The 23,159-nt window shown below is 46.0% G+C and overlaps 1 protein-coding gene across 1 annotated transcript in view; it reads right to left on the bottom strand.

The window, feature by feature from the left end:
• Positions 1-3,181: 3,181 nt before the first annotated feature.
• The window catches only part of LHX4 (LIM homeobox 4), a 104,400-nt gene continuing 84,422 nt past the window's right edge, over positions 3,182-23,159 (bottom strand). Inside the window, exons 3-6 of the mRNA XM_084851281.1 lie at positions 16,109-16,311; positions 10,356-10,510; positions 8,937-9,108; positions 3,182-3,576 (exon numbers count right to left, since the gene is read on the bottom strand). Coding sequence (XP_084707407.1) covers positions 3,182-3,576; positions 8,937-9,108; positions 10,356-10,510; positions 16,109-16,311 — 925 coding nt within the window. The remainder of the gene's footprint in view (positions 3,577-8,936; positions 9,109-10,355; positions 10,511-16,108; positions 16,312-23,159) is intronic.

Genomic DNA, 23,159 nt, shown 5'->3' with positions numbered 1-23,159 from the left:
ATAGCACAGGCAGAGAAGCACAATCCCTTGTTTCAGTGGGGCTTATGCAGCAATAGAGCATGGTTGTTTCTTCCACCAATCTGTACTCTTGACGCTCACTGAGCCGCAATTCCTTAATGCCCATTTTTACTTTTATTAAATGTACTGGGGATAAATCGAGGACTGATTCTAAACCAACTGAAATTATTCTAGATTTTAATGGAACATGAGACAGTGTGCTGTTCAGAAGGAATCTGAGTTCATTTTGCATGGGATCAATAGCCATTCTGGATGTACATTCCTTGGCAAAATTAAATTAAAAATAGCAAGACATTTAGTCCAAATTATAACCAACTCCTAAAGCAGAAAGCAACTTTCCCTTCACCCCATAGAATCTGGGATTCTGCCAGCAGCACAGGTGAATGAAATGTCTGTATTTGCTTTTTTTTTAATGTAATGTTTATGTCTGAATTTTCATCTCTGGAGATTCTTATAACAGATACATTGTGGGATGTTTCCTTCACTTGATTATTTTTATTTTGGAATGGCAGCCATGGAGGGCAGTACAGAGACTTTACTCAGTTCAGTCCTGTTCATGTCAACCACCATGTATGTTAAAATGTATACACCTGTAGGAAGTAGACATTTCCAGATGCACTTCTTTTACTTAACTGTAATAATCTCTGCAGTGGGAGGAGAGGCATAAATACTTACATACTGTGAAGTGCCACATGTATGTTTATTTTGTACCTGCAGTGTTCCACTAGTATTTTACTGTGTGCTGTCCTGTTCTCATGCAATTTCAAAGCTGGCCCTCAATCCCCAAGAGAAATGGTTCAAGCTTCCTTTTAGCCTCTCACTGTTAGCTTGGGGACTGAATCTCTTAACACAGAGCTTTGAGGACTGGTTCACACATGTATGTGCATGTACATATGATGACTCGCACTTGTGTAAGTAAATTGACCCCATTGAAAAGCTTTGCCGTTGAGGAGATGTGAACGTTCTACCCACAGTGTTTGATCTGTGACTGTTCATTCACACGTGCAAGTCATCAAGTAATGAACATCTATGCATGAGTCAATTCTCTGCTTTCCATGTGACCTTGCTCTTGTTGCTCAATGAAAATTGCAAGTATCTGCCTGGAGATGCAAGGGAAGGCCTCATTCCTCGCTGACCTTTGTCTGCAAGCTCTGATCAGTTTGTAGAAGACACCAGAGTCTTTATTAAAAGGGGGGGGGCTCCAGCAGCATGCAGCTCTATTGAGCACTTTAAGATAGAAACATTCCGTGGTTCTCAAACAGTGGAAGGGGGTTATCAGATGTATAGCATCTCTAAGGACAATGCAGTACCTTGGTCTGGGAGTCAGAGAATTAGAGCATTGATGAGCTCCTAACAAAAATCAAATTCTGTTCACAGAGCTGCCTCAGTAAAAAGTATAATGTCCCCCATCTCAAAAAATCTCTGAAAGCCCTTTGACACCTCTGGCTTCTGGCTAATGTCTTGCTTCATGTGATTGTCGTGATATTTTCCTTTCTCTGTCTTTTGTAATTTTACCTACCCTATAAAGCTTTCATTGGTGGGTGACCTTTGAACAATTTTTAATCTCCTAAAGAAGCTTCATCAGATTACTGTTGCATGCATCTCTCCTCAGAAGCCAGTGGGAGGAAACGCACAGATTGCTAGGACAGTCTCGTGCAGTAATGGTATTATAAATGGCTGAATTGCTTAGAACAGTGCCATGTTATAATGTGGGCTGAAATAATGAGACAGCATAGCCCACTGCATAGGATTACAGGCACTGTCAAACTCTATGTCAATCCATTTCATATAAATGAATATCTCATCAGAAGAAATCAGTCTTGTGCTTGACTTGTGTACAGCTCATGGCCTGGTCGCTCCTCTGGGCCATGAGCTGGCACCTAGGAGTAGTGGAGGGGTGCTGAATATGTGTAGGCCCCTCTTGCTGTGTGGCTTTAGCCCATGCTGGACCCCTGTGTGGTCACAGAGTTGATGGGGGGGGGACAACAACTGCAAGACTGATAAGGTTGTGCACTGTGGAGAGAGGGTGTGCAGTGTGGAAAGGAGGGGCTGCACTCTCCATGAAGGGAGGGGGAGTGCCCCCCCAGGAATCTGTTCTTGCTGGGATCACTGGTTACTAAAGCACCCAATCAGGAACAGAGACAGCTGTGATATCACTTTGCGTCTGCCTACTGAGATCATCATCGTGTGGGTTTTGCTAGTCTCTGCAAGGTTAGTTTTCCTTCTTATCCCCGCTGTAGCACACTGTCCACTGTAGCACTCTGTAGTTAACTGTAACTCTACTTTTTCCCCCCTTGACAAAAACAGCGCTGGCATAGGATGGCAACAGTGAGGGGGATAAGAACGTTGCTACTGCACCCTAACAGGTTGGGACAGAGGCAAGGAAAAGAGAGGCGAAGGTGACAGCAGCCTCCGTGATGTGGTTGAGGGAGAAGAGCAAATGCTCAAAGACTGCAATGTAGGTAAGGAATACTGACACCTGTAGCTGCCCCACTGTTACTCTTGAGTAAGGCAAAGATTTACCCCTCATTCATGAAACAGCCAAATAAGTGTGGAGCTGGGGGACAGGGAGAAGAAGAATGGGAAAATGGAAAGGATAAGACTCAACTCCCAATAGCTTTCCCTCCCTTCAGTGGTCAGTCTATGAGGCCTGGCTTTAGAAGTATTGCATTTCCAAAGCTTAGTTGCCTAGTTGAGCAAATGAAGGAAAATGGCCATGACGTATGTGAGAGCTGATGTGGAGTTACCAAAGGCCAAAAATCTGTTCAGTCTTTTCAACATGTGCTAACAATAGCATTGCACTCAACAGCAGAGCTCCACGGAAAGAGTCAATGAATGTGTATTTGCTACAGCTTGCACCCCTAAGATCAGGTCATACAAATACTATACACATCAATGTGCTGTATCCAGAAGCAGCTCCTCCTATTGTCCCGCTCTTTCAAGCAGAAAGTAAATATATTTATATATATTAATACCATATTTTCTTTGAGCTCTACAGGAAACAAATAGTGGATTCCCATTCTAAAATAATGGAAACTTTCTTGGGATGGCACACCTGTGATCCTTGAAGTTTGATTGCCGTCCCTCATTGGGAGGTTTTTAGTATGCTTTTAGGCCAAAAGAGCAAATGGGAATATGGCAAAATTGAAGGGAGTGTGATACTTTAAAAAGGAGGATGATCCATTTCATCAAGCCAAGAGGCAGGACTTGTTGGAAAGTCTGGATAACCAACGCTGCTTCCAGTAGAAATATCAGAGGTTGGGCCCCCAGCCATAGCTCTGAGTGTCTGGCTCACCCCCTGCCCTCCATGTGCTATTATTCCTAAATTATTGTCCACTGTGTAATCCAGACCATTTAGCAATGGAGTATGTGATGGAAGGGATGATATAGAGGCTGGAGACTGTGGGATTCCATAAGGGCTTCCATCCCTCAAGTCCTGATAGGATTGTCCTGTCCCGTCCATTGAGAAAGTACCATTCATTAGCTGTCCGCCAGCCACCTCGCCAGCGTTGCTGTAAATTCTGTTGTTGTGGCCAAGCTCTGAGAGGATTTGGTCTTCTGTAAACAAAGCAAGGAAAACAGGAATTTAGGTGCAACAGCAGCAAGGAGCACTTCATACATCTCGCAAGCAGTGGGGTGGAGGAGTTATATATTCAGTGCAGCCGAATCCTAGACAGTAAAATGCCCATACATCAAGGAACTTATAGCTCTTCAGATGTTGCTAGTTTACAATTCCCACCATCCATGCTGGTTGGGGCTGATGGAAGTTAGAGTCCAACAATATCTGGAGGGCCACAAGTTCCCCACTTCTAACTTCAGTCCATTTCAAGTTTATTTTTCACCGTTGGAACAAAGATTGGACACCCACTACAAATGCCAGAAGACCATCCCATATACCTGCATGAAGTGATTGCTTTTCTTCTGCGTGGCAATGTCATGAAATGGGTCTAATTAACCATTTAAAGACTGAGGTGCCTCATAACTGCTCCAGTGCCCAATTCTGGAACACAGTGGCCAAAGCAGTGGAGATCAAGGTACTCTTCCATTTCTAAACATTCCAAAAGTGGTGCGACAATCATGGATATTTAGATTCCAACATCTCAGAGAAATTTCCAAATTAACATTTAATTTCAAAATGAACCAAAAACCTATTGTACCTGTAGAGAAATGGTTCAATTTTAAAAAATGACATTGGTTGTCTTGAACTACTCTCTTTCTCAAATCCAGTTGTTACTGAAATTCGTAACTAATCTCTCATCAACTTATTTCTGACCACTTGCTAGTTCAGCACATATCCATATATATTTAGGGGGTTAGCCCCTTCCCCAAATTTTATTTATTTTATTATTTATTATTAAATTTATTAATCGCCCATCTGGCTGGTCACCCAGCCACTCTGGGTGATGTACAGCATATAATAAAATATTTTAAAACAATAAAATTCTACAATAATTTTTTTTCTAAAATACCCTAACCCACCCCAAATGCCTGCCTGAACAACCACGTTTTTAATGCACGGCGGAAGCTCATTAAAGAGGGGGCATGGCGGAGTTCCCTAGGGAGGGAGTTCCACAGAGTGGGGGCCACCACAGAAAAGGCCCTCTCCCTCGTCCCCACCAGTCTAGCTGTCTTGGCTGATGGGACAGAGAGAAGGCCATCCCAGGCTGATCTTGTTAAGCGGCCTGTCTGGTGTTGCTGGAGGCGCTCCTTGAGATAGGCTGGGCCGGAACCATATAGGGTTTTAAAGGTCAAAACCAACACCTTGAATTTGGCCCAGAAAACAACTGGTAACCAGTGCAACTCCTTCAGCAATGGAGTGATGTGACCTCGCCGGCGGCTGCCTTTAATCAGGCGAGCTGCCGCGTTCTGTACCAGCTGCAGCTTCCGAACCATCTTCAAGGGTAACCCCACGTAGAGTGCATTACAGTAGTCTAGACGAGAGGAGATCAGGGCATGTACTACCGATGGGAGCAGATGGTCAGGAAGGAAGGGGCGCAGCCGCCATATCAGATGGAGTTGATACAGTGCTGTCCGGCTCACAGCTGACACCTGAGCCTCCATGGACAGCTGGGAGTCCAAAATGACCCCCAGGCTGCAGACTTGGTCTTTCAAGGGTAGCCGTACCCCATTCAACACTAGGTCAACATCCCCCAACCTCCTCTTGTGTCCCACCAAAAGTACCTCGGTCTTGTCAGGGTTCAGCTTCAGCTTATTCCTCCCCATCCAGCCACTCACCATCTCCAGACATTTGGACAGGGATTCTACGGCCAACCTTGGTGAAGATTTGAACGAGAGGTAGAGCTGCGTGTCATCCACATATTGATGACACCGCACCCCAAACCTCCTGATGATAGCCCCCAGCGGCTTCACATAGATGTTAAATAGCATCGGGGAGAGGACGGAACTCTGTGGCACCCCACAAGTGAGTGGCCACAGGTCCGAAACCTCCTCTCCCAGTGCTACCCTCTGGTACCTGCCGGAGAGGAAGGACCGGAACCACCGCAATACGGTGTCTCCAATGCCCAACCCCTCCAGGCGGTCCAGGAGGATACCGTGGTCAACGGTATCAAAAGCCACTGAGAGGTCGAGGAGAACAAGGAAGGAGCATTCACCCCTATCCAGAGCCCTCCTCATATCATCCACCAAGGCGACCAAGGCCATTTCCGTCCCATGCCCAAGCCTGAAGCCTGACTGAAATGGGTCTAGATAATCAGTTTCTTCCAAGTGTGCCTTCAACTGCATCGCCACCACCCGCTCAATCACCTTGCCCAAAAATGGCAGATTTGAGACTGGGCGAAAGTTGTTCAGAACTTGAGGATCCAAGGAGGGCTTCTTTAAGAGCGGTCTTATCACTGCCTCCTTGAGGGCTGATGGCATCACTCCCTCCTCAAGGGAGGCGTTCACCACTGCCCTGATACCCTCACCCAGTCTCTCTCTGCAGCCCATAATGAGCCAAGATGGGCAAGGATCAAGTAAGCAGGTGGTCGGCTTTACAGATGAAAGCACCTTGTCCACTTCATCAGGAGGAAGAAGCTGGAACCGATCCCACAAAAACGGTTTGCCACAGGCCGCCTCTTGTTCACTAACTGTATCCACAGCGTGCAGAGTAACACTCCTAATCTGATCAATTTTATCTGCAAAGTGCCTTGCCAAGGCCTCACAGGAGGCCTTAGAATGCTCCAGTGGTTCAGGAGCCACAGGACCGACCAGGCTCCAGACCACTTGGAACAGCCTCCTGGGACAGCACTCTGCAGACGCGATAGAGGCAGCATAATATTCCTTTTTTGCTGCCTTCACCCCCACGTGATAGGCTGAAGATACAGTTCTAGTGCGTGTCTGATCATCTTTGGAGCGAGACTTCCGCCACCGGCGCTCTAGCTGTCTCACCTCCTGTTTCAGAGCTCGTAACTGCGGATTGAACCATGGTGCAGTCCAAGCCCTGTTCAGGGGGAGAGGGCGTTTCGGAGCCACCCGATCTAATGCCCCAGTGATTGCGGCATTCCAGCCACCCACCAGGGTCTCGACCGAGTGGCCGTTGGCGTGCTCCAGAGAATCCCCAAGCGCGTTCAGGAATCCATTCGGATCCATAAGACGCCTGGGGTGGACCATTTTAATGGGTCCTCCGCCCCTGCGGAGGGGTTGTGGAACCAAGAAGTCCAACGTCACCAGATAGTGATCTGACCATGACAAGGGGGTGGTGGATATACCCCCGACTTCCAGATCACTCCCCGCTTCTCCAGAAACAAACACAAGGTCTAGTGCATGACCGGCTACATGGGTGAGCCCAGTTAGAATATGGTGCAGCTCCCAGGAAGCCATGGTCTCCACGAAGTCCCAAGGTGCTCCTGTGAGGATGGCCCCTGAATGTACATTGAAGTCCCCCAACACCAATACGTTAGGGGACTGTACACGCACATCAGAGACCACCTCAAGCACCTCGGCCAGGGAGTCAGTCATGCAGCGGGGTGGACAGTACACGAGCAGAATCCCCAGACTGCCCTTCAGGCACAACCTCCAGTACATGCACTCAGCAACCTTGGTATCCCGGAGAGGGGGTCTGGTGAAGACCAAGGACTCTGGGTAGATAACAGCCACTCCCCCTCCCCGATCCCAAGCCCTCGGCTGCTGTGCATATGAAAATCCGGCTGGACACATGGCTGCAAGGGTTGGAGCAGCAGCCTCGGCCAGCCAGGCCTCCGTAATACATGCCAGGTCTGCACCCGCATCCAGGATCATGTCATGGATGAGGGAGGTTTTCTGGGTAACAGACCTGGCACTGCAGAGCAGCAAACGAAAGCCAGAAGATGGAGTCACGCCTCCTCCAGCCATCCTTTGGCTCTGGACAGGCCCAGAGTAGGGGACAGATACTACACATCTCTCCCTTGTTCCGCTTACCTGGCATGTCCTGCCCCTAGCGCTCCGCCAGCGCCTGCTGCCCAGCCTCGGTATGTTCTGGCCCCCAACAGTCCCCCCACTGCCTCCATCAGGTGGACACATGCCCCCTTGCTCCCGCGTATCAGGCAGGCTACCCACCCCTAAAAACACAACAGAATCCCCCAGAAATCTAAAACAAAAAACAATTAAAAATCCCCTTAAAAATAATGCCAGGCAGGAGTCCACAGTAGTGATAGTGGTGGTGGCAGCGGTGCGGCAGCAGCAGGCCCAGCAGCAGCCGGCACACCTCTTCCCCGATGGTGGCAGCTTCTCCTGCAGGCCCTGGCTCTCCCAGGCCACCTCAGCCAGCCAGCTTATGTAGCCCCTCCAGGAAGGGGCAGGTGGAAGCAGCTATTAAAGTGCTAAAGCCCAATTTCAACGGGAGAGCTAAGCATAAGACTGAGCCCTCTCCCATAGACATCAATGGGGCTTAAAAGTGCTTAATGTTCCAGTTGGCTGGATGATGTCTTTGGCGTTTGTTTTTAAGACCATTTCTACATTCTTTTCAACCACAACCAAAACGCTCCATTTTGTGGTCTGTTTTAACGAGGTCCTACTGCACACCGATCTGTATTTGAAGCCAAGCATATACCAATGTAAAAGGCAATCCAGTTTGTCCCAGGTTAATGTTCAAGTCATCAGTTGATTGTCAGAGGGACCACCATATCCTACATACTAATACTGAACTCATTCCCCAAGTATGGCTCCTTACGTATCCAAAACAGCACATAAGAGAGAAGTATCAACAGGTTTGTGGAAATCCCAAGGTTTGCGGAAGTTAAAAAAAACTTTACATATAAACCCTAAATGATCCCAAACAGCCTAATGAGGACTGAGCATGCTCCGTGGCTGTAGAATACTGGCTGATAATTGGAGGGGGTGGGGGAGAGACCTGGAACACCAGAATGGATGACAGCTTATGTATATGGGTCTTAGGTGAACATAGGTTGCATTGTACAAAACATTCTACATCCAAGAGGGGAAGTGTGAATGATCCCGAGCCTTTCTCCTACATGCCACTGCGTTTTGAACATAGGCACTGGAAAGACTGGATGAACAAAGCCCCATAGATTAGGGCAGGGTAGGTCAACCTGTGGCGACTACATGCATCCCTTGGCCTCATTTCAAAAGCCCTCTGCAAGTGATCAGCTCAGACCTCTGTCCAGAGTGACCTTTCTGCCCACTGGGTGGCAAGGGAGAGAGAGAAATGGGATCAGCAGAAAGAGAGAAGGGGGGGTGGTTTCCCACTTTTGGCTTTGGCCCTGGTCTCCAACAGATTGTCCAAAAGAGGTTGTGGCCATTGACCAAAAAAAAAAAGGTTCCTCATTCCTGGACTAGGGCAACTCCAGGCCCAATCATTTGATCCCCAATCTGGAACTCAATCTGCCTCAAAAAGGACATAATCATTGTTCTGTGAAGAAAATGTTGGAAGCCCAGCCTTTGGAAATAGCCTTTCCCCCAGTCCTTGTGCCTCCCATGCCTACCTCTGAAGCTCAGCTCACTATCACTGACCCCACAGTCCTCTGCAGAGCTCTCTTTTTCATGTTTGCTTCCTCCACGATTCCTCTTTACACTCTTGTAGAACTGGCCCCAGCGATGCCGTCCAGCATCTTTCTTCAGACGTTTCTCTTTGGCCCTTCTATTTTGAAACCAGACCTGGAACCACAAAGGAGAAAGAAAAGACCCAGGTTTCTGGTGCTGCTCCTCCTCAAGAATCACTTCTAAACAGAATCAGAGATTTATAACAGGGTCCAGTGGACAGGGGTTAGGGATTAGACCTAGAAGACTCATGTTCAAGCCTGCTTCTACCATTGAGTTTGTGGCCCTCAGTGAGACACTACTCAGCCTCATACATAAAACACTACCCCATACATAAAATGGGAATAATAGCAGCTTCACTACATAAAGTACTGCTGTTGATAATGGAACTGTGGCAGCCAGGAGGATCTTTAGCCTAAGACACATTAACATACCAACAAATCACCTGTCAATGCACAAGCAGTTCATAGTTTCCTGGAGAGAAGCTCAGTGAAAAACAAGACTTGCAGGCACTCAAAGAGTTTGATGTGATCATTATGAAGTTTATCCCCTAGGCCCTCTCACAGGAAACTTCAAGGAGCTGGAGCACAAACTAGGAGGAAGGCTCTGGAACTTCATTCAACTCATCCCTACGGAACCACAAGGCTCCTTTGATGTGTCTAGCCATCAGATGGTTCACTGACATCATAAGGAATTCCATAACCAAGGTTCTTCGTGATGTAGAGCTTTTGCTCCATTTGTCTTTGAGCCGGTGCTCCTCCTGGGACTTCTCCAACTGTGACTAGATGAAAAAAAACAGGGCTGTGTGGAAGAGCGAATTTGCAGCTTTCCCTACCGTGGCATGAAGTTGCACCTGCTGGAATGCCCTCTTCTTCAATAGCTACTAATGGGCCCCTAAAATCCTGTGCCTCTGTTCATTTTCTTTCTGCCGCAGAAGTCCACGGCTACCTCTAAATGTGCTCCATTGACCCCATGAACTGTAGGATTGTGGGATTTTAACACATATGAAAAGAGTATTTTGCTGCCTCCTGCTTTGGACTGTCCTCCAGCCTCAGCTAGCTCCATCTGTCTAAGGCAGAGAGGCAAGATCTCCATGAGATCCACCCTCAGACATTTTCATAGAGAGGTTCTCAGCACTACATGGTTCATCATGGGGATTCATTTAGAGACAATCTTTGTCTCTAAAATGGAAGTCATATTTGTATCCATTCTCATCATCCCCTAAAGTTTTTTTTTTATTGTTTTTAATACTGAATATTCTGTACATCACATTCAGCAGATTTTGGAAAAGCAAGTAATGCCATAAAATCAATCAGTCAATCCTTTTAGCTGAGACAGAATCAATGTTGCACTATTTGGCTCACCTGTACAACCCGCATGTCCAATCCAGTCTCAGAAGACAGTTGCTCCCGCACATGCCTAGCTGGTTTGGGGGAGTTTTTATAGGCATTTTTTAATGTTTCCAACTGTTTGGCTGTGATGGTGGTTCGGGGCCTCTTAGCTCCAGCTTCTGAATCATCTGTAATAGAACAGTTTCCTATTATTTGGAACATGGAACAGATGTGTACACAGAAGGTTGGTGTACTCCTGTGGTGTTTTGAAAAAAATGGCAAGAACAAAAACGATGTAGAACTAACACCAGTGCATTTGTGTGTGTGTGTTTGCATATGTAAATCGCATTTGCACCTTTTTAGGTGTACAGCTAAAAGTGTAAGCTATGAACATGACAAACAGGTGTTTGCAAATACCTACATCACATAGATGCACTTGACAGGAAGCTGCAATTTAAGTGTACACCCTGTGATTTGCCTTTAACTCATATGTGAAATGGCCCTGAGGATGTGTTTATTAAGAGCTGTGTGAATAAAAGTTTGCCGTTATCATTGTGGTACGTGTGTTCTTTTGTAGTTCTCATCATTTCGATGTATATGTGGTACAAGAGCATACACTGATTCCACCAAAATAATAGAAACAAAGCGGATACACACAGCTTTGAGAAATGCTGTTTAATTTGCTATTCATATATGAAAGCTGAAGTTGCAAGGTCGTAAGATGCATCCTCCATATTTTACCTCAGTCTCATTCCACTCCTGCTTTAATGTACATGGTGGCTTTGGTGCTAACTAATTCAAAAGCTTCTATACACACATCTCCACTGCAATCCTATGGCCCCTGCATTCTCAACATATGCCTCCAATGCCCACTTAAGGCAAATAAAACTTTAGGGTTTGTTCTTATTACCTTGCAATTCGCAAAGAAACATGGGGCAGGGGTAGGGATGGGGGCCACACTTGGAAAAGTCACTCTCTCCACTTATTTCTGGGTAGGCAGAAGTGGTTACTCTGAAACCTGTAGTTCTTTTGACGGTAGTTCCCTGGTTTGGAACTATGAAGCAATAATTTAGAGCTGGTTCACACATTATTTGATTGTGCAGCTTGCAGAAGCACTTGTGTGCATACCTTGTGTTCTTGTGTAAAGAAAAAAGCAAGACATAATTTGTAATATCTAAACATATAGGTGCCCTGCGCTTATAATTACGTAATTAAATAACATTTCAACTGGGAATAATGGATCTCCCTGTTGGTTGGGGGTTGGATCCAGATTTATGCAGAATCAACTGTGCTGGCAGAAGTGGACTTTCCTGCCCCCTCCTTCCCAAGGCAGCCCCTGCAGCCCCCTGAAAATGCTACACAGAGTCAGGAGAACTTGGAGAATGGGGTGAGTTGTGGTGTGTGTGCGGAAGGGGGATCCCCCAAATTGGGACCTCCTGCACATGGAGCCTTTCTTCATGGAAGATCCCTCCCTCTTGCAGAGGGCAGATCCTTGATCCAACCCTAGATCTGCACGTCCCTCTTAAAACAATAGCACATCTGATTCCCAGCAATTAAACCAAATGTACAGTCCAGCTCCAAATCTGATTTTGATCCAGAAAACTACTGGCAAATTGTTAGTGTCCTTACTGCCACTGCAGGGCAAGGCCAGCTGTACCATTAGTCAGAGTAAGGTGGCTGCCACAGGCAGCAGACTCTGGATGTCACGAATGGGCAGGAAATCGTTAGTTATTTACTTATCATTGTTGTTGTATTTTTGTTGTCTGCCTCATGGACCAAAATAACCTGGCTGGCTTTGGGTACTATGCTCCTTAACTTGTAGGGGCGGGGGGAGGCATTTGCTGCTCTGCTTCAGGCAGTAAAATGCTTTTATGCTGTCCCACTGGGAACAGCAACACTTTCTATCAGCAGTAAAAATGCTAATGTTGGCGCTGCCAGGTTAGAATATATAAAATATATATTTCTCCCCTCTCTCAACTTGAAAGCTTAGCAGCCCTTCAAAGAGTGTCAGTTCCTTTCCTTGCAGACCTATCGAATTGGCCAGAGTGCATACATACAAAGACCTGGTTCACACAAATGGCAAATTATGGGTTAATTAATCCAAGATTTTCCAGGTACAAGTGGGAGCAAGTGAGCTGCCTCCAGCATGCTCCTCACTCCTGCTTTTATTTTACAACCTACAATCACCCTGATCATAGGTTGTTCTCATAATGTCTGAACCTAGGCACTCTGGGTTGTTTAGGAGTTAAACAACCCAGAGTTAACCCAAGAAAAAATTGCAGCTTAACTTTGGGTTGTTTAACAGCTTTGGACATCATGAGAGCAACCTACAATCAGGCATCATAGGTTGTAAAATGAAAGCAGAAGTGAGCATGCCAGAGACAGCATGTTCTGTTGCTCCCACTCATGCCTAGCAAATCTTGGGTTAACATGGGAACCAGGTCACTGACAACCTTAATACGGCCTTCCCAAATCTGGTGCCCTCCAGATGTGTTGGACTACCACATCCATCATCCCCAACCAGCATGACCATTGGGGGATGGGAGTTGTCATCCAACACAGCTGGAGGGCAGCAGGTTTGGAAGTCTGCCCTGATACATAGAAGCACAAATGCCAAAGCTACAAATTCACGTCCCGCTCTGTATATCTGTTCCCACCTACCTTGCTATCACAATGTCTTGCTGTAGAGGCACCGCCTCCTCCCCTCCCCTCATAGAGAGGGTTAACAGCGCACTTTGGCCTGGGCCCTGGAATTTCACATCTCATTCTTTGCAGCTCCATGGGCTGCAAAACTTATGACACTGAAGCCATCGATAGCGCTGAGTCAATAATAGAAATTGAGCAATATTCAATCCGTGATCTCCTAGCCCTGCCTCCCCTTCCAATCCCCTTAGCACAAATAGGCATTGCATCACCCTAGCCAAATTGATTAGGTCAAAATAGAGTCCTTAATTAATGAGAAGTCAGGGCTTGTCAACATGAAATCCATTAAAGACCAGTTCAGTTTTAATTTCAGTCAGGCACCGTTTGGCAGTCTCTGTGGATTCATTAGCGTTTGGTGATCTATAGCCTCTTTCTGTCTCGCTTCCCTCAACCCACCCCCAATTCTGGGTTTTTCACCTACAGTAAATATTGGCATTTTAGACCTCAGGATGAAAAATGAGAGACTTTCCGGGTTAAGGGCCAAATTAAGCTGATGTGCAAGATGCAACTCTGTTGCCTCCAGAGGAGCTGAGCCTGAGGTTCTTTTTGGCTCTTGATGTTCCTTTATGCACAGCATCTTAAACTGAAGAGAGATGGCAAGTGCCCCTATAGCTCATTACCAGTTCCCTAAGAACGGAAGCCTTCTAGAGACACAGTCAAGGGGAACAAAGATTTGGCCCAGGTGCCTGTAGGAGGTGCTGAGTAGTTGGATGCTCAGCACCTGCCTCCCCTTACCTCCAAGTGCCCTAGTACATCCGTTTTGCTAGAGAAGGAAAAGGGGTGGTGGTGGCACTACGAATGCTGTGCAAAGGAAGTCATGCTAGGGGGGTTGATAGCAAGAGGAGAAAATATTGAGTTGGGGAAGATAGGTGGGAATCATAGCCAGACCCACAGCCTAAGATGACAGGGAAGAGTCAAGTCCTTATTCAGGCCTACAAAAGAACATAAGAAGAGCCCTGCTGGATCAGACCACGGGTCCATCTAGTCCAGCATTCTGTTCACACAGTGGCCAACCAGCTGTCAACTGAGAGCCCACAAGCAGGACATGAGCGCAACAGCACCCTCCCACCCATGTTCCCCAGCAACTGGTGTACACAGGCTCACTGCCTCTGGTACTGGAGGTAGCACATAGCCATCAGGACCAGTGGCCATTGATAGCCTTTTCCTCCAGGTATTTGTCCAACCCCCTTTTAAAGCCATCCAAATTGGTGGCCATCACTACATCCTGTGGTAGTGAATTCCATAGTTTATTATGTGCTGTGTGAAGAAGTACTTCCTTTTATCTGTCCTGAGCACAGGACAGGTGCTTCAGACAGAAAAGCACAGGTGCAGAGAAATAAGGAAATGCATGCCTAGTGGATGCATTTCCTTATTTCCTGCACCTGTGCTTTTCCAGGTGACAGTAACTATTCCAGTAGGATCTATGTTCAGTCAAAAGTTAATATTCCCTATCTGGTAATATAACTCTTTCTACAATCAGCAAAAGGTCTGCTTGGTGTGCACATGTTTGTAGGAATTTTTTAAAAGGTAAGAAGGACACGTATGGAAATAAGCCACCTATGGCAGGATCCAAAGGTCCAAGATAGTTTTGTCAGGTTCACTGTTGGATCAGGCCTTGACAGGATCAGGGCCAACTAGCCACATGCAGAATGTGGATGATTAAACCAAAGGTGGGGCTGAGAGAGGGTCAGCACGGGGCTGTACATGCCAGGGGTCACAACTAGGGGAATCTTACTGTAAGAAAGCCAATCCAGATGACAGAACGAAAAGAGAGAGACTGTGTGTGTGTGTGTGTTGAGACCAGGGTTGTAGCTAGACTAAACAGAATAACTGGCTAGATTCAGGATCAGATTAGGTGAGGTATGCAGAACAAAGAGGTAGAATACATGATTTCATGAGGACAGGCCTTGGAATTCTAGGGAAGACTATAGCTCAATAGTAGAGCACATGTTTTGCATGCAGAAAGTCCCAGGTTAAATCCCTGGTATTTCTAGGTAAGACAGGAAAAACTTTTTGAAATGCTGGGGTGCCGCTGCCAGCCACTGTCAACAATAGTGGTCTGGATGGGCCAGTGGTCTGACATGGTATAATGTAGCTTCCTATGTTCCTAAAGCTATATATCCTACAAGGCTTTCGCTGTTTGTTTCCAGGCTTAGCTGCCACATGGCAATGCCCGTGCCTCCTCTCAACTGTTCACCCAGGGCATTTCTCCTTTCCTGAGATCTCAAATTTTCCCCAACAGGGAAAGCCAGGACTAGCGCCTTGCACAGGTTTTGAGCTCAAAGTCAGCACAGCTGCAATCACAACCTTATACAGCAAGAGTAGCCTGCCTGCAACATGCATGATACAGCGGGGATGGGCAGAAAGTAGATCTCCAGATGTTTTGGATTTCAGCTCCCAGTATTCCTGACCATGCGGACAGGGGGCTTCTGGGAGTTGAAGTCTGGAACATCTGGAGGTCTTCCTTCTGCCCACCCCTCTGCTACAGCATCCAGTGACACAAGACTGCAGAGGTTTAGGCATTCTTGGAGAGGAGGAGGAGGACCCACAGCCTGGTTATGGCACCCTGACCTGTCTCACCAGTGCTGCACTGCTCTGTTTCCCAGCTCAAGCAAGACACCACAAGGACAAGGGGCTGCATATGTTCTATGTAGCGTGCACTAGATTGGCAGTTAATTTCAACTTCAGCTGCGACCCACTTACTAAAGAGGATAGTCAGCAACCCACAGAACTAACTAGCCCTCTCCGGGCAGAGATAGGATCTCATTCCCACTTCCCAGGCAACAAATACATTTCCAAATGTTAGTAGTCCACAAAAAGATATCCTAGCCTGCCTGCTCACACATACCTATGTTAGTTATTTGTGGCACACTGATCACCTGAAAGAAAGAGAGAAAGAAACAACGCTGTCCTAATTCACAGAAGCTAGTTGTCCAGCGGCAATTGTTACTTGCTACACACAAGTGGCTATTTACAAACCCGAAGACCCTGAATTAATCTGAGCAAGAAAGATTGCACCATGCTCATCAAATGTCACCTGTGTGTGTGTGTGTGTGTGGCTGATACATTTGCTCGGCCCCTACCGTTCTGCTTGGCCGTCTCGTAGTCCTCCTTGCAAACCAGGCGCCCATCTTCCATGAGGTAGAACTCATCACCTGTGGCCAGTTGGCGGTTGCAGATAATGCAGGCAAAGCAATGCAGGTGATAGACGAAATCCTGGGCTTTCCTGACTACCTGCGTGGGTGGGATTCCCTGCTGGCACGCTGTGCATTTTGTACCAAAACGTCTGCAAAAGAGGATGACAAGAGTCAGTGCCAATAATCAGAGCTGTGTGTATGCTGTGCAGGAAAAAAAGAGCACAGAATGTGGTACTGGGCATAGATTCCAGCTTCCTGACAAATCTCCGTGTTCATGTTTTAAAAACCATTTCCTGCTCTTCTGACTATGAAAATAATGCCTGCTGAAATCTCAGAAGCTGAAGATGTTCCTGAATAAGCTTTCCAATGACTGATCTTGGGGGCCAGTGTGTGGTGTAGTGGCAAGACTGTTGGACTAGGAGCTGGGAGATCCGGGTTCTAGTCCCCACTCGGCCATGGAAGCTCACTGGGTGACCTTGGGCCAGTCACAGACTCTCAGCCCAACCCACCTCACAGGGTTGTTGTTGTGAGGATAAAATAGAGAGGAGGTGGATAACGTAAGCCGCCTTGGGTTCCTTGCAAGAGGAAAAAAAAGGCAGGGTATAAATGCAATAAAATAAAAATAAAAATAAATCTTCAGAGCCATGTATAGCAACTTGCTCCTAACAATGACCAGCAAAACTAGAATAAATTACGTAAATAAGAAATGGCAAATTTGCATAATGTGTGCAGCTTTTCTTGATGCAAAATTCGCACTACCTAGGCTGCAATTATAATGTCTTAAAGCTCTGTCTGCAGCTGAAAACCAGTATGGAATAATTCACCATCCTGAGCAAGAGAAACCAGCAGAGCCTCTGCAGAAAGTGAGCACTCCGAATGGAGAGAAAAGGCTGTGGAGGAAAGGGCAGAGTCTAAAGCAGCAATCGACCCAATTATGCATGACATTTCACACAGCAGGCCTTCATCTTCTTCAGTGTAAAGAGACTGGCCTAATGGATCTGAGGAAGGTTTGATTTTAATGGTCCTTTTAACAAAAGCCAGTGTTGGCTGTGCAGTTGCCCTCACTAGGACAGTACATATTTCATCCACATTAATACTAAATAAATTAATTATGGCCATTCCTAGGATGATGAATTCAAGATTAATTAAGAATGATCATGTCTCACATACTACAGTAACATGTGGCACCACACACCTGCTTTAGAGGTGTGTCTATGGATGTGCCTGAGGAAGCAAGCATGTCCCAGAATGGGTATGCACTTCCAGCATGTGGGTGGGTCCCCAATGGTGCTTATTTTCATAGTCTATTAAAGACAGTGCAAGCTTGATTGACACATCTGCAGTGAAGACAGAAGGTTTTCAGGATCAAGTGCAGCAAACACCATGCCAGCCTAGCAACATTTAATATTGACAGAGTACCGATGCCATGCAAGGAACTAGCACAGCCTACCCAATTATTGTCAATGTAGACCAGAGGTGTTGAGCCTCTTTCAGCCTGAGGGCCGAATACTATTTTGGAGAAGCTCTCGGGGTGGGGGGAGAATCTGGTGGTGGGTGGAGCCAAAGGCTAAAGGGGCGGAACCAGAAACACCAGCATATTCTAGCTTAAAGCTCTTCCTGCCAGTAAGGAAGCCCTAGGAGAGGCAGTTCAACCCTTTAGGAAGAGGGCTAAGTGGGCAGGGTGACTGGTGCTGGCAGAGCAACAGGGTGAGTGGCTGGGGGACACTGGTGAGCTACAGCTGGATTGACTGAGATGGAGCAGCCTGCAGGTGGGGACTGCAAGTCATCCATCAGGCAGCCTGACTTTATGCAGTGCAACACTGGGAACCTGGGAGAGACGGAGCACAGCCATCTGCTTCAGGACCAAACAAAAATCAGCAGAAACAAAACTGTAGGACAAAGGAATTGCCACTCTTATTGCTCTTAACTTCAGTTGATAAGAGTTAAAGAACAAGAGATTTTAGACTGACAATCACACAACAACTCCAACAGCCTGGATTTTTAACTGGCTTAGACATGATTCTAATAGCAGTAGTTTTGTTTTCTGGTTAGTGTTGTTCATCTGGCCAAATTTAAACCAAACTGAGCTGTAATTCTGTCACACTAACAGAACTGAATTAATCACAGCAGAGGATTCCTGGCTCCCCCACTTCTCCAGCATATTTGGACGACTGATTTCCCCCACTTTTGCACTATGGGGGTCCTGTAATCATATAATTGAGTCCTTTTACAAGGGCTGTTAGTAAAGCAAGGGAACCACATAGGATAGTTAAAAACATTGCCCCATCATGCACTTATATGCCTCTTTACAGTGTTCAATTAATCATCCTAAATACAGCCACAAAGACCTCTGGGTGCTATCCTAATTAGGCATTATTCACTTTGGAGGAAGGGGAAGGAAAAGGGCGTTGTTCAATCCTAGAAAGACTGCCCTATTTATATAAAGTCACAGGTTTAATCCCTAATCTTGATGGGAAAGACTTCTCTACCTGAGAACTTGGAGGGTGGCTGTCAGTCAAAAAGAAAATGGGCATTACTGGACTTGACAGACCGAGGTTCCAGCAGCTTCAGTTCCAGATACCTTAGAATATGTCTGCATGCAACCCTGCATGCATGAGCCATCTCAGAGTCTGAATCAATCAATTAAGTGTACCATAATCCCTAGCCATTTGGGTTTTATTAACTAACTATAAATTACATTTCTGTCTTTAGCACCATAACGTAAGAAGAGCCCTGCTGGATCAAGGGTCCATCTAGTCCAGCATTCTGTTCACACAGTGGCCAACCAGCTGTCAACCAGCAACCCACAAGCAGGACACGAGTGCAACAGCACCCTCCTGGCCATGTCCCCTAGCAACCGGTGTACACAGGCTCACTGTCTCTGGTACTGGAGGTAGCACATAGCCATCAAGACAAAAGCCATTGATAGCCTTTTCCTCCAGGAATTTGCCTAACCCCCTTTTAAAGCCATCCAAATTGGTGGCCATCACTACATCCTGTGGTAGTGAATTCTATAGTTTAACTGTGCGCTGTGTGAAGTACTTCTTTTAATCTGTCCTGACTCTCCCACCAACCAGCTTCATGGGATGACCCTCGGTTCAAGTATTTTCCGGGAGGGAGAAAAATGTCTCCTTATCCACATTCTCCACACCATGCATAATTTTGTACACTTCTATCCTGTCTCTCCTTACCCTTTCTTCCAAGCTCAGCAATCCCAGCTGTTGTAACCTTCTCTCATAGAGGAGATGCTCCAGCCCCTTGATCATTGTAGTTGCCCTTTTCTGCACTTTTTCCAGCTCCAAGATCTTTTTTTAGGTGTGGTGACCAGAATTGTACACAGTATTCCAAGTGTGGTCACACCATAGATTTGTATAAGGGCAGTATGATATTGGCAGTTTTATTCTCATTTCCTTTTCTAATTATGCCTGACATGGAGTTTGCCTTTTTTACAGTGGCCACACGCTGGGTTGATATTTTCATCGAACTGTCCACCACAGCCCCAAGTTCTCTTTCTTGGTCAGTCACCTCTAGCTCAGATCCCATCGGGTTGGATTTGAAGTTGGGATTTTTTGCCCCAACATGCATTGCTTTACACTTGCTTACATTGAACCACATTTGCCATTCAGATACCCATTCTCCCAGTTTGGAGAGATCGTTTAGAGCTCTTCACAATCCCTTTTTGTTCAACTCCCCCAAAATAATGTGGTGTCATCAGCAAACTTGGCCACCTCACTGCTCACTCCTCATTCCAGATCATTTCTGAAGTTGAAAAGCATTGGTCCTAATACAGATCCCTGTGGGACTCCACTATTTACTTCCCTCCATTGGGATAATTTACCATTTATTCCTACGCTCTGCTTTCTGTTCTTTAACCAGTTACTGATCCATAAGAGGACCAGTCCTCTTATTCCATGACGGCTAAGTTTTTTCAAGAGTCTTTGGTGAGGGACTTTGTCAAAAGCCTTTTGGAAGTCCACGTAAACAATGTCTACTGGATCACCCCTGTCTACATGTTTATTGACATTTTCAAAGGACTCTAAAAAGTTAGTGAGACAGGACTTACCTTTGCAGAAGCCATGTTGATTCTTTTTCAGCAGGGCTTGTCCTTCTATATGCTTCTATTCTAATTTTATCTTTAATAATGCCTTCAACCAATTCACCTGGAACAGACATTAAGCTAAGCAGGCTATAATTTCCCGGGTTCCCCCTGGATCCCTTTTTGAAAATTTGTGTTACATTGGCCATCTTCCAGTCCTCTGGTATAGAGGATGATCTTAGGGACATGTTGCATATTTTGGTTAGAAGATCAGCAATTTCATATTTCAGTTGTTTGAACTTTGCATACCATCTGGGCCCAGGGATTTATTTGCTTTCAATTTACCAATAAGGTTGAGAACTTTATCTTTTGTTGCCACTTTTTGTTGCCTCAGTTCCTCAGACTCCCTTCCTGAAAACATCAGATCAGGCACAGGTATCTGTCCTATATCTTCTGCAGTGAAGACGGATTAAAAGAATTCATGCAGCTTCTCTGCAATCTCCTTGCCTTCCTACAGTACTCATTTAACTCCATTGTCATCCAGTGGTCCAGCTGCCTCCCTAGCTGGTTTCCTGCTTCTGATATATTTACATAGTTCTTTATTGTTGGCCTTGATATTGTTAGTGATAATGCTCTTCAAAATGCTCTTTTGCATCTCTTATTGTCTGCTTGCATCGTCTTTGTGCAAGCTTGTGCTCCCTTTTGTTTCCTCACTTGGGCAAGACTTCCATTTTCTGAATGAAGCTCTCTTTTCTCTAATAGCTCCCTTAACACTGCTCATTAACCATGCTGGTGACCTCTTGGACTTGGTGCTACCTTTCCTAACCTGTGTTGGACTTCCTGGATAATTTTCCACTTAAATATATGTTAAATCTAATAGCACTGTGGTCACTGTTTCCAATTGGTTCAACAACATTTACATCTTGTACTAGGTCCTGGGCGACACCACTTAGGATTAAATCCAAGGTCGCCTCCTCGCTGGTCGGTTCCATGACCAACTGTTCTAGGGCACAGTTGTTTAGGGCATCGAGAAATTTAACCTCCATACTCTCAGCCTTAAACTTTACATTAATTAATGAAGGATAACTACTACCCTTTGCTTGAAACACCCCCCCACTATACACTCTATCTACAATGTCTAACCCTGAATGAAAATCCCCACTTCACCCATAAGCATGCATTGAAATGGAGGATGTTTACTCAGAAGTAAATCTTACTGAGTTCAATGGGATGTATGCCACAGTGTGTTTACATACGATTCCAACCTAAATACTATATTTGTCCTGAATATACTGGTGCTCTAGTGTTATCACTGGGGGGTGAGGGATGTCCTTTCTATCCACTTTGTCCACAATATTAGTAGTTTTATAAAGCTCTTTTATGTCCCCCTGCCCCTTAACACAAGGCTAGCTTCCTGGGCAGTGGTGTAGTGGCCCATTTCAAAGTGCAGGCCCTCATCATGATAGTCCCCATAGCTACACCCTCCAAGGAAAGTCTAAAAATTCAGACAGCTGGGTAGATCCATAGCAACACACCAGTTCTAGCAGTTTTCATCTCCATCAGGAGCAGCTCTTTTGTAAAGCTAATGGATCTTAATTGCCCATTCAAGACCAAGCCACCCCAAAATACTTTGCATTACAACAGGAACAATACATTGTTGCTGGGAAAATTAATGTTCCTCCAGCTGCCCTGTTGATTGCAGCTAAGCTCAGAGGGAACAGGGAATTCTGAGCTGGGTGGCAGATGACACTGGTGTCCAAGGGCATCATTATGCATGGGCCTATCTGGGCATGGGCCCCAGATCTTTTGAGCTGTGTCCTGGATCTTCTGAGCTGTCCTAATTGCCATTTCTTTAACATTTGCCCATTGACTTGCATTGGAAAACAGAAATGGCCATAACTTTTTTAGTTTGTATGATAAATACATGAAATTTGGAGACCTGGTAGCCCCCATGGATCTGATTGAAACTGCCCAATTTCAGGCAGTTAGGTTCAGTGGCTTTTGTGCTAGTCACAGGTAAAATTTGCTATTTTCAAGAAAATCTGTCAAAGCAAAGAGCTTCTTTTTTTTGCACTTCCACATACATGCATGGAATTTGGGGACCTGGCAGCCCCTATGGAGATGAGTGAGCCTGCCAAAGTTCAGACAGTTAGGTCTAGTGGCTTTTGTGCTGACCATGCATAAAGTTTCCTTTTCTCAAAGACTAAAACAAAAAGTAAAAACTGTCAAGCCACACATGGGATTAGAGATCCTAATCAGAAGGTGTTTAAGGTGACCATTAAAAGGTGTCCCCAACCAGTCGTGTCCGACTCTAGGGTGCGGTGCTCATCCCCGTTTCTAAGCCGAAGAGCCAGCGCTGTCCGAAGACGCTTCCGTGGTCATGTGGCCGGCATGACTGAACACCGAGGTGCACAGAACGCTGTTACCTTTCCCGCCGAAGCGGTACCTATTTATCTACTTGCAATTTCTTGCTTTCGAACTGCTAGGTTGGCGGGAGCTGGGACTGAAGACGGGAGCTCACTCCATCACGCGGCACTCGGGTCTCGAATTGCTGACCTGCCGACCTTCCAGTCTGCAGTTCAGCATCTTAACCACTAAGCCACCGCGGCCCCATTAAAGGTGACCATTAGGCGGTCACTATCCCTAATCTCTGGTGTAGGTTTTTTGTTTGTTTTTTTAAGGTGCAAAAAACCTATCTCCCGCTACTTTTCTGCTTTTACATGCCCACTGTTGGGAGCTTGCTTGCAGTGAGATTTTGAAGAGGGAGAAGGAAGGGAAGAAAGAGCTCCATGTGAAATACTGGTATTTCACACAGCATCTGATTTTACTGCCCCAAACTGGAACCTTTGTCGTCTGCAGAAGTTTAGTAGCTTCAGTACAGCAAAGGATCCAATCAGCCCCCACAAACTTCTTTCTCCCCTTCCACTTTAATTTCTCCTAAATAGCTGTAGGATTCAAATT

This window comes from Heloderma suspectum, chromosome 4 (assembly GCF_057233095.1).
Source record: "Heloderma suspectum isolate Gila_16-S chromosome 4, 16-S_ref, whole genome shotgun sequence".
In the NCBI taxonomy this organism is placed as follows: Eukaryota; Metazoa; Chordata; class Lepidosauria; order Squamata; family Helodermatidae; genus Heloderma; species Heloderma suspectum.
Note: the sequence above shows the minus strand (reverse complement) of the source record. Positions and strands in the feature narration are given on the sequence as shown.